At 46.2% G+C, this 15464-nt stretch overlaps 1 protein-coding gene across 2 annotated transcripts in view; it reads left to right on the top strand.

Moving 5' to 3' along the window:
• RCAN1 (regulator of calcineurin 1) overlaps positions 1-12843 on the top strand; it is an 87096-nt gene extending 74253 nt beyond the window's left edge. Inside the window, exons 1-4 of one of the 2 annotated variants that reach the window (XM_077118904.1) lie at positions 4688-4962; positions 7801-7974; positions 9518-9677; positions 11086-12843. In XM_077118904.1, coding sequence (XP_076975019.1) covers positions 4876-4962; positions 7801-7974; positions 9518-9677; positions 11086-11258 — 594 coding nt within the window. In that variant the 5' untranslated portion in view covers positions 4688-4875 and the 3' untranslated portion in view covers positions 11259-12843. Of the gene's footprint in view, positions 1-4687; positions 4963-7800; positions 7975-9517; positions 9678-11085 lie in introns of those variants that run through there. The other variant, XM_077118903.1, reaches the window with a different exon arrangement.
• The last annotated feature ends 2621 nt before the right edge of the window (positions 12844-15464 follow it).

The following is a 15464-nucleotide window of genomic DNA, read 5'->3' as shown; positions in this document are numbered from 1 at the left end:
AAAGGAGGGAGAGAACTCTGAGTCATGAGAGAGGCTGCTGGAGTGCTGGCATTTGCAATGGGCTTTGACGTTTGAATAGGAGTTTCAGAGGCTGAAGTGACACCAGGATGGAGCAGAAGGAAGCAAAGAAAACAGGCCCAGTGGAGGGCATGGAGGACAGAGAGGTGGGCACTGTGGCCAGAGAAGCTTTCACTGACCTGCCTGCTCTAGCCACCACATCCCTGGGCACCCTCCTGCACCTGTGCCCCTTTACTATGTTCTGAACCCAGAGACCAGAGTGATTCTGTTAACGTGGAAGTCAGGTCGTGCCTTCCTCTGCTCAAAACCCCTGATAGTTCCCATCTCCATCAAAATGCAAGCCAGAAACCACGCAGCAGGCCCAGGCCTCACATGTCCCCCTCTCTGCAGTCACCTGAGCCACCTTGCCAGATCTTCAGCATGCCAGGATTCTCCTGCCATGGGCCTTTGCACCTGCTGTTCTCTCAGCCTGCAATGCTGTCCCCCACCGTCCTAAGGCTCACTCCTTCACTTCCGGCAGGTCTTCCTATACTCAAGTGTCACCTCTCAGGGATGCTTCCCAGGTCCTCTTCCTAAACTTTCAACATGCCTCTTTTCCAGCTTGCCCTGGCTCTCTTCTCTACTTTATCCCCAGGCCTTACCATGCTGTATTCATCTTGTTCACTCTCTTTGCCCCCATCTGAAATGTAAGCTCCATGAAGGCAAAGAGATTTGTCTGTTTTCTACACTGATGAATTCCCATTACCTGGAATAGTACTTGGGCAAATGAACAAATGAATGGCTGCATAGATGGATGGATGGATGAATGAATGAGTGGATGAATACTTACAAAAGGCTTCATCGTTGACTTAAGGAACAGTGGAAAGTCACTGAAGTTTTTATGGTCAGAAAACAATGTGATCCAAGCATGGCTGTCGAAGTTTTATGTTGAGGAAGTATACAAACTATTTTTGAGCAATAAGAAATTGGTCACAGTGAGGCAGGTTTAGAAAGCTATTGCTGCTTCTTGGAGGGCCGCCTGAGCTGACGTGCAGAATGGAGAACTTACCCTGGATCTGGGGGCTCCCTAGGAGAGAAAGCCATCCAGAATGCCCGGGAGAGTCAGCCTCCAGGCCAGAGAGACAGAGATGTCCACCCCAGAGCCAAAGGGCTCGGGCACGAGGTCGGCAGAGTTCAGTGGAAGGAGTATGGGGTTGAAAGACATGGGTGAGTCCTGGCTACACGAAACACAGTGTGCCCCTCGGAACCTTGGGATCTTTTTTGGTGAATTGGAAAATAGAAGCACAGCTAACATGGCCACCACCGACTGGGTTTCAGGCTCTTTGCCTCCGTCAGATTTGTGAACTCTGGGGAAGTCCTCTGAAGGACCTGAAATCCACATCAACTCCATATTCAAGTTCAGGACAATGACGCTTTGCTGCACCCTACCCCCCACCCCCCATCCCCACCAAACTTATAAAGGGAAGAGCTGCAAACATTAAATAACAGTAAAATGGCTCCATTCTCTCAAAAGCTCACCTTTCAAATAAAATGTAAGTTTCATTCACATTAAAGATAATGCAGTGTTGGCTCTTATTTTAATCCAGTGTGTCCGTTTCCTTCACAAGGGATCATTTGCAAATTGCCCCTCCTTTGCCCAGCTTGGGCTTTCACAGCAGAGTCAAAATGCAGGTTCTCTCCCTGGTTTGTCCATTTTGAATCTGTAACTGCTGGGCCCTTGGCACATTCTTGTCCCATTTGTGAACTCCGGGGATTTATAATGGAAGTGCTGAGCTAATCCCAGCTCTGCTTCAGGAATGCTGTAATGGGAACGGTGGAATTCAACATAAACCTCAGTTTTTCCTCACTGAAAATAGAAACTTCTTAATGAAAGTATGCCTAACCCTGGAGCCTGAGGAGGCAGATGCAGGTTAAAGAGATTCATTTATGAGTTTTATAATATGAATGGAAGAAATGGGAAACATCTAGGTTTTCTTAAAGCTTTGAGTTGATGAAAACTTTTTTTTTTTTTAATTTTCTCTTTGAAGTTCTGGTTTCAGTTTTACTGTTTTTGAGGGCAGTTTCTTAGTATGCATCTTAGGAGTTCTAATGAGATACTGCTGCGGCCTCTGCTTTCCTCAGATCACTTCGGTCTGACTTGCACACAGGAATCAAGAATGCTTTTGTCCCCAAACCACTGAGAAATATGACATAGCAAAGTCAACTTTTTTATATACTTGCTTTGGAGAACTTTTTATTCCCTGGGCAAAACACAGCTCTTTACAAAGTAAATCCTTTTGCACGGGTGGTTGAGAAATCAAAGTTCATGTGTAATAGACGTGCAACCAAGCAGGAGACATTGCTGACAAAAAGGGCGAGGCTAGCAGATGAAGGGGCGTTGAGGTCCGCGTAAAGCAGAGTTAACCTCTGGCTTGGGATCCCAGGGCTCTGTCCCCTTGGCCACCTGTGGCTCGGCACTCTGCCAGGAAGCTGTGTCCCACAGGGTGACAGGGTTTGAGGACCTTAACCTGTCCCCCACCTTCTCATTTGCAGCAAAGGGAACCCAAGGTGCCCTGCTGGGCGCTGTCTCTCCTGCCCCATGGCTCTGGCACCCTTTGGAACCCTGGGATTTTTGCCAGATAGCATCCATCCCAGCTTCGCCACGGATGGCAGCTACCAGTGTGGACAAACCGTAGTCCTTTTGATCTAAAAATGGAAGCGTTCGGTTCACTAAATTTGATTCAGATGGAGCTTAAAATCAATTCAAAGGCAGGTACAGAATTACACGTTTTGCTAGTTTTTTGGCAACCTAGTGAAAGATCTATCATTTCTCTGAGTAAAGACAGTTCACAGTCTTCACATACCTCTTGCTATTCAATTTTTTTCATCCCTATAATGAAAACAAAATTATAGATTTGTATGAGTTCTGTGCTGTTTTCTCAACTCTGCCCAAAAAAAACCGAGCTGGAGTTTCATATTATGATTAAAAAAAAAAAAGGTCAGTGCAATTAGCGTCCTCTTCTCCTCTGCTCATCCTGTAACTCTTTTAGCTGGGGTAGACATCAGGGGAAAGAAAAGGAGACAAGGGGCTGGAGTGGAGGGAAGGCACTCCAGGGACATTCCTGGCCTCTCTGGAGAAGTTGACTGTAGTTCTGGATGTCTGGCCTCCCCCTGCTTTCCCCCTCTCCACCACCCCCCACACCCCCCCTCCCATCACTGCAGCCACCAAACTCTGCTTTTACCTCCCTGCACTGAAAACTCAGCTTTTTTTAGGCAAGCACTCTCCATCCCAAAGTATAATCCAGTGCGACCAGTTCCTCTTGGGGTCTGATGCAAAAGAAACATTTTTTGTTTAAGAATTTGCATTTTGATATTTTCTGGTTGGGAGTTATGGGTAATTTGGCAAAGCAAGCACCAGAACTGGTTTCTTACCCAACTCTATGTTTGGCAGCAAGTCATACTGCTTAAAGTTCAGCAATGCCCACTCCCACAAGAAGACTTGGCCTTTTTTTTTTTTTTTTTTGTTGGAGAGATAAATGTTCTGGTTTGTTTTCATATGTATATATATATGCTTTTCAATTATTTGGCTGACTTAACTATTCTTTGAAGTTAATTTTTAAACGTGAATGATCAGGTTCCATTTAACTTTTAGAAGCTTAAGAGCTGTCACTGCAGGCCACTAGAGAATGATTTTTAAAATAACTTGAGTGTTTTTATGTTATAAGGAAATGAGGGAGAGAGCAGAAGGGCCTAGAGCCCAGACTGCCACAGGGAGCTAAGCCAGTAAGGTGCTTAGAAGTTTGAAAGAGTCACAAAGTTTCGAAAGAGAAAACTTGGCTTGGTCCCGCCACCCCCATGGACTCCTCCAGACCAGGTGCCTCAGCTGAAAAGGCCAGCTGCACACTGACTTCAATCATAGTGTTCATTCTTTCTATTTCTTCTTCTGTCCTATGTCTCTAAGCAGGACCTCTGAACAAATCCTTTCTCAAGTTCAGAGACTGAGTTCTTTAAAATGTTTTGGAATCTTTGACTGTGTTCAGTAGCCATTGGAAAATGATCAAAGTTGCATAGTCCTCCACCTCAATTACAGCAATCAAGCTTTCAAATGAAAAACCCAGAATTGCTTTAGGGTCACTTTCCACCACCCCATAATAAGGCTATTATTAACGAGCATGAATCGAAACACTCATCCATTAAAGTTCAGCTGGAAAAGACTACATTTCAAAAGTAATTTCTACTTTTCTCTTTTAAAAACAGAATTCATTGCCCAAGACAGTTTTCACGCTGTTTTCTCTATTGTCCCAATTGGAAACTAGCTGGGATTTTTCAGGAAATCACAAGGATCAAACTGACCAAGCCTCTAGTTCCTAGGTTGCCCGAAGCCTTGCTATTCCCCTGGAGGCTATTTGCCATTTACTGCTGGGCTCTCTGAGCTTGTTCTTCTGCAACATTTTCCATCTTAAGGAGGGCCATCCCATTCAGCCGAGGAGCATGCTGTCTGAGTGCTGAATGGAATTACTACCAGTGGAAAGTATGCTGCAAGAGGGGTTGATAAAGCAGCTGCCAAGCACCCTCAGCTGTTTTTTCCATCCTCCCAAAGGCAGTTAATTAGCATAGGGAAAATGACTAAAGGTGTTGACGTCACCTCTTTCCAGTAGAAACTTACACTTTGTCCCTGTCTGCCTGCGAGCATGCAGGACTTGACTCAGGAATTTGCTGTCCAAACAGGATGCTGTGAAAGCTGCTCTTTTTTTTTCCCCAAGGGGCTGGCCGTCGTGGCTTTATAAACGCGGCTCAAGAAAGAACTTGCAGCCTCTTCTTAAAGAACCTCACTTGGGATCTGACTTCGCGGGTCCCCAGAGCTCCCCAGAAGCCAAGATGCATTTCAGAACCTTTAACTATAGCTTTAGCTCCTTGATTGCCTGTGTGGCGAGCAGTGAGATCTTCAGCGAAACTGAAACCAGGGTAAGGCTTCTAGTGCAACGTGGGTTTTGAGCGTTTCAAAGCATTACGTTAATTCAGATCATTAATCGAAATATTGGGAGGTAGACAGCTTTCTTGTGGGCTTTGCGGTTTGAAATAAATTTCAGAGTTGCCTTAAAGACCAAATGCGGTTGCCTGAGGAACTGGGAAGGAATTTCTCGAGTTCTCAGTATTTGAACACATCCAGGTCCCTTGACTCCATAATAAGGCAGAAATTTGCCTTGTCTGTTTTTCATTCTGTAAGGTTGGAGGCTAGTATTCTTCTTATTATTTTCACAGCTAGAGTTCAGAATAATTTGATTTTATCTTGGGAAGTAAATTTATTGTTAAGACATGTGCACGCTTTGCCAGTAATCACAGGGGCTTGTCCCTGAGTTTTCAAACTTTTCTAGCTGGAGAAAATGCAGCCGGGGCAGCAAACTCACAAAACTGGATAAATAATTTCAGTGTGGGATAAGAGTGCCTCCCTGGAGGCAGTTCTCATTGGCAACAATGAATATTATTGGCCATGGTAGCACTGCATACTTTTCTTCCTCGTTGGACTAAAATGTATCATTTTCAATAGGTATGCAGATATCAGATTGATCTGTAATAATATTATGTACGAATGAATCCTTTTCTCATGTGCCTTACTTGGGAAGGCGGGTGCTGGTGTTTGTGTTACGTGCTTTAGAGCCAAAGTTATAGTGGGACATGTGAAGGTTTCTTTTTCTTTTTTTTTTTAAAAAATCGTATTTAACTCCATAATTGTATACGATGCTAGCATGACAGGGCTGTAGTTTTTGTAGATTGCACACTCTGGTTCTATGTGTAAAAGTATCACAATATCAAGGTCTTCCTGTATTAGGCTTATGTGTGTAAAATAATTAATTTTCTTTAATTCGGTGGAGTTGCCATCCAACAACTATAATACCTAGATATTGGTTATCTGTTATAATCCTGTAATACCAATGTCGGATATAATAGATAAACGTAAAGCCTCTTGGGACCTGGTCTTTAGCTCTGGTTTACATTCCAAAAATATTCATCAAAATCATCTCTCCTAAATTCTGAATCATAACTCAGAAACTGCGGTTGGTCAGAGTGCCTAGTCATTTGAAATGCCAAATTTACAAAGCACACCATTAGGCTAGAAATCTGTCCAGCTTCCAGGGAGGTAGAGAGAGTAAAAAGGATCGGGCAGCCAGATGAGATGCAATGTTAAGCATCTACCCCCTGCAACCCTCATGGAAAGTCACGGAAGTTTTCACAAACCAAAGAAAAGGCAGGTTGATGCCAGGAGAGCAGGTTTCTGAGCTTTTGGTGCCCTCCCTTCAAAAGCCTGCCCCGCAGAGACAGGCAGCCCCTGGGTGGCCAGTGCCAGCGCTGGCGGCCTCTCCTGCCGCAGCCTGACTTGCCCGGGCCCATGGCTGTCATTCCCTCCTGTGCTCTAGAGCCAGAAATGTTCTGGAAGGTGTCCTCCTCTCGAGGAGCTCTCTGTCTTCTGCATCAGAACTGTCCATGTGGCGGGCATGCCACACGTGATCCGGGCTCTCAGCCCCTCTGCCTTTCCCGTGGGTGCCAGCCGACTGCCCCACATGTTTTACATGGGGAAAACTCTAGAAACTCGGCGACCAAAGTGTCATGTCATCTTCCTAGACATTTCAGCTGCCCCCTAACTCCCTGTCCGGTTGGAACCCTGAGGAATTGCAGCAACCCTCCCAGGCACCCCTGCACCCTCGGACTCTGCCTAGGGGGATCTCGCCAGAGCCGTTCTAGGAGGGGGCTAATGAGCTGTTTCCTAAACCCAAGCTGAACTTTGGCTTCTGCTTCTAAGAGTTGATGGTATTTCACAATTTTCGCCAATCCTCTTAAAGCTAGAGCTGGACATATATGCATAGTAAAGTCCAGCTTATGGAGATGGGCCCATTTGCCATATGTTAATTTTTAAACCAGTATTATTTTAGAGAGCTAAAAAAACCAGCAGACTGGGTGGTGCAATGATGGCAAGTGACAGAATTCTTGCCTGCCATGCCGGAGACCTAGGTTCCATTCCCGGAGCCTGCCATGCAAATGAACAAACAAAAAAACAGACTGAGTAGTTAAAAACAATAGTGTGAATTTTTTAAACCGTTCCTTTACATTAAGAAATAAAAGGCCTTTTATTAACTTCATTGTTTTTCAGTTCTAAAAATGTTGTTGTTGTTTTCTAAGTAATGCAGTGCTTTAAAGCCCTAAAGAAATAGTTTTGTCTTCATTTGGATAATATCCTGCTGAGAGAATTGTCAGTGAGAATTTTTAGAGCTAAAAGGGGTTTCGGACACCAGAGACTAGTAGCCTCATTTTAGGGAAGGAAACAGACCCAGACAGAGAGTGTGTGACTTTCCTAAGTGGGCTGAGATAAGGGGGCATGCTTCCAATAAATGAGTTACAGACAGCAGCACCCTGAGCTGGGCAGGGTTGCCTCACAAGCCTCGGGCCAGGGAATACACATCTCCAAAACTGTACCTCCTAGGAGAATGTTCATTCAGCTTTAAAAAAAGAATGTTTCTGTTTCTATAAAAAGTGTTTAAGTATTGATCATTGCTCTGCTTATGAAATGAAGTTTAATAAACCATATATCTGACTTTCTTTATAAAATCACCTGCATTAGGACTCAGAGCAGAAATGCATCCTGTCCTCCAAGGAGGGCCAATTCCCTGTCTCCTCTAAGAAAGAAGTTGGGAGCTCTGGAAACAATTGATAATTCACCGCTTTCCATGAGAAATGTGATAAGATTGTCTCGTTGACTCATAGACAGGGGAAGTTCTAACTCCTTTTGTGTTTCTTGTGATTTTCCAGGCCAAGTTTGAATCCCTCTTCAGGACGTATGACAAGGATATCACCTTTCAGTACTTTAAGAGCTTCAAACGAGTCAGAATAAACTTCAGCAACCCTTTATCCGCAGCGGACGCCAGGCTCCAGCTGCACAAGACCGAATTCCTTGGAAAAGAAATGAAGTTGTACTTTGCTCAGGTAAGTGGGGTGTGTGGGTACGTGTGCCTCCCTGCCCTCCCTCTGCCTGCAGCTGACATGTGCATTGGTTTACAGCTCACCCCGAGAGAGGCAAAATTCATCGCTGCGGCTCTCCATCCATGCAGGTCCTCAGCAGGCCCTCGGCAGAGACCCAGGTGCCTTCCCAGTCCCCAGTGCAGAGCAGTCTGCAAACGACTCAGGCGACCAGCACAGGGCCGCCAGCCGCTGCCTGGAAGAAAGAACAAACAAAAAAGAGCTGGTTAAGCAGAATGGTAGCGACTGGATGCCAGGGAAGCCCCCCGTTGGCAGGGCTCTGGCCCCAGGGCACGCACAGGGGCTGTGAGCCAGACCCCTGGGTCCTCCTTCCAGGCCCTTAGCTGAGAGGTGACCCATCCTCGAGGAGCTCCCCAAGTTCCATTTGATGCTCTAACAGGGCTGGTGGCATTGGCAGAGGTCCTTTCAAAGCCAGCCCTTCACCCTGGGGCTCTGAGCCCCTGCATGGGGTGGGAGCAGACCCACCAGAGAGCCTCCTGGCAGAGAGCGAAAGCTCTTCTGACCTGAATGTCTTCCTCTGGTTAAGTCAGGGGACTTGACTTGCCATCAACTTACAGCATGGGGTGCTCTATGCTGCCCTGCCCCCTGGTGGTCGGATGGAGCATGGCCGGCCGCGCAGGCTTGGCTGGCTTGGACCTGTGTCCCCTGGCTTGGACGTATCCGTCCTTTGCTCAGGCTTCCTCCGTGACTACTCTCTTTTCTGCACTGGGTGAGGTTTTACGCAAATAATGACTTTGTAGGTGTTTCTTCCGATTATAAAAGTAAAGCATGCTCATGGCGAAACTTTGGGGAAAAGCATTAGAAAAACAATAGAAAGCACTTCTTACTCCACTGCTCAGACAACTCCTGATAAGATCTTACTGTCACTTCTCTCTGGACAGCCTGGACAGTGCTCCATTTTTACAACCAAACTGGAAGCATAGGCTAGTGTTCCTTTTTCTTTCTTTCTTTCTTTTTTTTTTTTATTCTGCTGGAAGGTAGGAATCTTTTTCTTTGCCACGTTTGGCACTGCTGGTGGACTGATGGGTGGAGAAGCTCTGGGATGTGCTGGGCAGGAGTCCCGGGACCCCAGCCCAGCCTTGTGCCCCTGAAAAATTCTATTAGCTTGGAGATGTCACAGCCTTGTGGTGCTTCTGTTCATACCTCGGCAGACTGAGGAGCTGGAGGAAGTGGATTCTGAGAACCCTTCCAGTCTTGTATCAGAGGCGTTGGTTTTCCCATTTATGCTGAAGTCGTCTCTGTGGTTTTCTGTGTGAGTCTAGCCCAGGCATTACCTGCAGTCCTGTGCCAGTGCCAGGGCCCGGGCCCAGGGACAGGTCAAGCACCCCTTCCCCTGCCCCTCAGATGCCGGGGCGGGGGCCATCCTTGCATCTTACCTGCCTGCCACCTGGACGCTGGCTTTTCCTTCCCAGGCTGTTGGTGAGTGCTGTGCCAGCGCCTCACTTCTCCCCGCCTGAAACGCCGGCATCTGTCTGTTTCTCTCCTTCAGACGTTACACATAGGAAGTTCGCACCTGGCTCCACCAAACCCCGACAAGCAGTTTCTGATCTCTCCTCCCGCCTCCCCGCCTGTTGGTTGGAAACAAGTGGAAGATGCTACTCCTGTCATTAACTATGATCTTTTATATGCCATCTCCAAGCTAGGGCCAGGTAAGACTGCTCCTAGGTGGTGTGTGTGAGGCAGGAGGTGGGCACAAGGCCTGGGGGTGGTATGGCCAGGAGAACCAGTGCCGAAGGCCCAGGACACAGACACCCACCCTGCACCCAGGGGGCAGCTTCTTCCCCTCTGCCCCATTGCTCTCATCATCTCATGTGGGTCTATACAAGCATGTCTGAATTTTCTCTGTTCACGTGTATCTTCCGCATTGCTGGACCTCAGGCCGCAGGCAGGCAGCCTGCTGTTCACCTCAGTCCTCAGGGAGGGTGGACAGGAGAGACCAAAGCTGGGCCTGGCAGGTGCCAGGTGAATCTGGCCCCTCACCTGCTATGCCCAGGTGAGGGGGTGAATCAAGCTCTGGTCCCAGATCCTGTGGCACCTGGCATGGCTGCTTGGTTGGACTTTGGAAAGACCCCCTTTCAGAAGCTCATTTTTAGTCAAGGTTATTTGGGCTGCTGATCTGCTTCTCACCTGTCTTTTTTAATGGAAGAGGGACAGTGTTCCACAGAGCAGGTGAGGAAGCACCCATGGTGGGGGGGGTGCATCCCTCCTAACCATGCCTGAGGGAGGAGGAGGCTCTGGGCCTGTGAGGGGACAGGGACACAGGGTGACCCAAGGCCAGAGGGAAGCAGGAGGCCGTGAGCTTTAGATGAGATCATCCTGTAAAAGCACTTAAGATGGAGAAAAGCAACTCAGCATAGGTGGCTCCTGCCCGATGTGATGAGGGCACCTCTCTGTAGAACAAAGTGGAGTCAGCACCAAAGCTAGCCGCCCCTCATTCTCTGTGGTGGATGGTTTTATTTTCTTGGACCATCAGCAGTTTTGTATTGAAAAGATCACATTTCTAAAAACATGGCCCAGAGGGAAATACCCAGGGTGGTAGGAAGTAGGACTCACATGACTTACTGCTGATCGCGGCGTGAAGGTCATGGATCCAGGTTGAAGTTCAGGGGGCCCAAGTCCCACCTGCAAACAGGTGTCAGGCAGCAAGTGCTGGGAGTGAAAATGCTTCATATTCTGAGTGGGCTGCAGACCGTCCTGTCGCCGAATGTATCTATTCGTACCGCACCTTTTCCTGAACGGGCGCCCTCCCCTGCCCTGTGGGGTGTGCTGGCAGAGCGAGGGGCCTGTGGATGGCAAGGATGCCTGGTGGGCATGTTAAGTGAAATCTGAAATATACGTTCCTTCCATCCCTCCGCCGTGCATCGTGCTGCCCGCAGACTGTGTGATGACAGTCGGTCATTTCTCCCGAATGACCCAGAACTGGCTGTGTCTCTCGACCCCCTTTTGGATGTACGTAGAAACTTGGCCCAAGGCCCCCACGTGCTTCCCCATTGTCCTCTTGCTTTTCGGCTCCCATGGACTTGTCCCCATTACCCTGCAATGCTTTTCTTTCCTTAGGAGAAAAGTATGAACTCCACGCGGCGACAGACACCACCCCCAGCGTGGTTGTCCACGTTTGCGAGAGCGATCACGAGAACGAAGAGGACGACGAGATGGAAAGGATGAAGAGACCCAAACCCAAAATCATCCAGACCAGAAGGCCAGAGTATACCCCCATCCATCTAAGCTGAGCTGGCGCCCGGACGAAGTAGGATTCCAAACCGATACTCGCAGGGAGGAACCTTTTACTGTGGCAGCGGCTGCTCCCAACTCGGGAGGTGGTAGCAGTGGTCGCTGTGGCAGACGTCCCAGTTCCCGTTGCTCGGAAGAGAAGCAAGGCTTTGTCTCCTTGTTCTAATGCTGCACATCAGTCAAGTCCATGGTGCCCGGGAATGTCCTGGACCAATCACTGAGTTTGTGTTGATCGCACAAGGACATTTGGAGCTGTCTTGAGAAAACCGATTACAGTAGCATTTTATACTTGTTCCTTTCTGGCAGGTCATTCTCTTTTTGTCACAGGCAGGCTGATCGGTGGGTCGGGGGGAGAGTTTTCTGTTTCTAATCAGGTGACAGTGTAGAATCTCTGCTGGTGGAAGAGGCACCAGACAAAGTGTCGAGGGCAGAATGGTTGCTAAAACACCTAATGCAAGGGTGGGAGTTGTAGCGCTTCGTTTTCCTTTGTTCCCTCATGTCCTAGTGTCTGTGCATGTATAATACTGGTTTTTAAAATTAACCTTTGTTCGTATATAGTCGCCCCTTTGTCGTTTTCCATCTCTTGGAAAGCTAGGAAAGCATTTGAAAAACATATCACCCTTCCAGATTCAAGACTCTCTCTTCAACAGCACACATTTTCTACCTGGATTACATCCACTCAGCATCCTATCTGGTGCAACATGTAACTTGTGCTTTGCAAAAGAAGTTAATCTGAAATTCCTATGTAGAGTTTAGGTTATAAAATTCAGAGACTAGCAGTTTCACTGCCAACTTTCAGTGGGCGAGAAATTTTAGTTTAGGTGTTGGGGTCAGGCAGGGGTTTCATTTGTTTCTTTTACATGGGGGTTTATATACATTAATCATAGCCAAATATCTTTTTGGGGAACTGTCAGTTGGGATCGTTGATTTTTGCCCCCACTAAAACACCAAAATAAACTTGTAAATAAAGCTGATAGCATATGTTTGTAACTGTTGTACACTTGGGTGAGCAATATGGCAGTGAAGAATAGTGTAAGGTGTATTAACCTACCTGTGAATCGTGTGTTGTAGAAAATGCTGTTAAAGTGTTTAACAGGACTCAAGTTCAAAGCATGTAAAGTGGATAGTCAGTGTGTGGTGATATGAGAGGGATGCAGTGCCTTTCCCCAATAATTCCTGATGGAATTGTCACACTAGGTTAGCATTTGTAACTTTTTCCTAGTTGAAATGCGTATGTCTGGTAAATAGGTATTATATTTTAGCCTTACAACACCATCACAAAGTTTGTCGTTTTGGAATACCTAATGCCAAGTAACAATGCATGCTTTGGGAAATTTGGGAGATGGCTTTCTTTAAGAAACAAATATGTTTGCATTAAATTGTTTGGTGGTTCATATCAAGAAATGGAATGTTCTCGAAACCCTGTTTACAGTACTCAGTGGGGGACGAAGCAGGTGAGAGAGACCATCGCATAGCTGTCCACGTGTTCCTAGTTAAGTGCTTTTCAACTGGAGAGGCTAACCTCAAAATATTTTTTTAACTGCATTCTATAATAAACTGGCACAATACGCTCTTTACGGAAAAGCTGTCTCTTTGTCATTTTATTTTGAAGGATTAATCCGTAAACACTGAATTCGGCAGTCTCCGAACACATTCCTTTGTCATTTTGAGTTTAAAAACTTCTAATTTTTGCTATTGTGTACAGAGGGCTATCTCAGTACATCACTTGGAACCGGGGAGGTGGGTAAAACTAAAATCAGAAGTCTCAGTATTTCCTTTCTGTAGGTAGATGATATGGTGATGAAAGACCCATTCACATGCAACTCCACCAAACAAAAATTATTGTGATTGTTCATTGGTGGAGGGTTTTTTTTTTGTTGTTGTTGTTAGAAAAGATGTCTGCAGAAAATGCTAAGTAGCATGTCCAGTCTTGTTCAGAAAACATGTATGCCTTCAGTTGGAGTCCCAGGCAGCGTTTTCCCCTGAGCCTTATTATGGCGGAGGGGGGTGGGGGGCAAAACCCTAAAGGACCTACTCATCTCCTTGTTGAATCTGGAAAGTAGCATTCATCTTCATCAAAATTCACTAGGCATTTTGCCCAGAAAATTCACAACGCTACTTTTTTTTTTTTCCCCCTTCTAAGAGTTGCCCCAGCCTGTCATTTCCAGGAATGTCTGCCTATATTAGAGACATATATGTTCAAGATTTAAGTATGTTAGAAAATCCACACTTCAATCAGGTTGGCGGAATATGATTAATGAGCAAACTAAAGGGCAGTTTCAGTAATTGAGCACTGGGAGGAAGAGAGAAATATTTCCCAACAGAAATGTATCATTGTTTTGAAGAACTAGAAGGTGGCTGGTGAGCAGACTGGAATGAGACACATGCTGGCCCGGAATCCAGTTTCATAAAGGCCAGAGATACATCCCCCAAATAAATCAGAACAGTGTCGTCAGCTAACTCAGACTTTCATCGGGTCCACTTACATAATTGGGGAAATATACAGCAAGGGAAGCCAGCAGAACCTTAGAGTAGAAATCACAAGCCAATGAATAGCCTCACTCATGACATACTATCTCTGATGGATACTTTTGGAGAAGGTACATGCAGCAGCCTCAGCCAGCCAGAATTGTGAAATCCATTCTGCTTGCAGTACAGTTACTGCTTTTATCAGGCTGTTTGCCCTGCAAGGCACCGAATCATGGACAGGCTTGGTACTCATATTTCTTTGGCCCTGCTCATAAGCTTCACTCAGCCAAATGCAAAGGACAGACACAAAACAGGCAGAATCAGGCAGAACGCATCCTTTGCCATTGATTGAATAGATCCCTTAAGTGGATTTTGATAGAATACATTTTTGATCTGATGTTAAGCAGATTAGAGCCATCCAAGAAAATCAGCCCCTCAAAATGTATGCTAAATCAGACTGATGAGAGGAGCATAGTTTCCCACAGCTGTTAATAACTTAGGCTATGAAAACTGATTTGCCTTCAGCAGGCGTTTAGAATTTTCCATTTCCAGAATGGTGTGTGAATTGAGACCCACGGGAAGGTTTGTGGTTTCAGGGTTTTAGTTTCAGGCGAAATATGCAGAACTCAGTACAAAGTCAATAGATCTTATCAAATATTAAATTATAGAAGATAAACTGCCACGTGGGCATGTGTGGGCTAAAAATGAATGGGCAGCTGGGGTCTGTCATACTTCATAGGATTCGTAGAACCCTGTGGAATGTTTGGTTTGACATACTATGGAAAGTGCACATGAAGTGACATTCATTTAAAAGTCAACAATTCAGAGGTAGAAACCACAAAAATAACTGACTTTGTCATTATTTGGGAACAAGGTAGAATATAAATAAATAAGAAATGTAGGCTTTCTTCCCCAATATTCTGATAGTCTGATTCCAAGGCAGGGTATAAAGGAAATGATTTCAGGTATGCTGCACCTCTTGGCAATCTTTAACTCACATCCGAAATTCTCACTCTTGTGACTCACCAAAAGTGACATGGCTGTGAGGCAAAGAGATTTTGTGCTCACACCCCTCGTTTTCTCCAGCTGTCCCTCGCTGCTGTTCGTGAAAGGTCATTTCACTCACAGCTGTGTTGATGAGAAAGACAGAAGGAAATTATTTGTGAGTGATTAAGACGTGGCTCCCACCTTCACCCTCTCTTTTCCTTTCAAGATTCTGATTACAGATTCGATCACATTCTTCAAGGCCACAGAAGAGCCCTCATTCCTCTTCCTTAGGTGTTCTCATTCAGGCTCCCTCTACCTAGAACCTTCTCCTACTGCTACCAGCCCAGCCCACCTAATACCACAATGATGTGCACTTCTGTCCGAATCATGAGCTGCTCCCACTGTGCCGGCCCACAGCTCTCACAAAATATTGTTGAAATAGCTGACTCACCAATACATGTCGTGCAAATGTCCATTATGAGTGTGTCTTCCCCAGACAATCGTTCCCAGCCACTCCTTCTGGGTCTCCCATGGTGCCTTATTTCCCCGTTGGAATATGCATAGCTTTTTTAGGGTAAAAGTTGTTTGTCTTCCCTGTTAGAGCATAGGCCAGGATTCCTGAGAAGCCCATGACTGTGGTAGACAATCAACAAAAGTTGGATAGATGAAAGGAAGGAGGGAGGGGGGAAAAGGAAGGAAAGGAGGAAAGTAAAAAAAGAAAGGAAGGAGGAAATTTCAGAAGTGGAGGA

Source organism: Tamandua tetradactyla, chromosome 10 (genome assembly GCF_023851605.1).
Source record: "Tamandua tetradactyla isolate mTamTet1 chromosome 10, mTamTet1.pri, whole genome shotgun sequence".
Classification (NCBI taxonomy): Eukaryota; Metazoa; Chordata; class Mammalia; order Pilosa; family Myrmecophagidae; genus Tamandua; species Tamandua tetradactyla.
The sequence above is the reverse complement of the archived record's forward strand: the minus strand, read 5'-3'. Positions and strand labels throughout refer to the sequence as shown.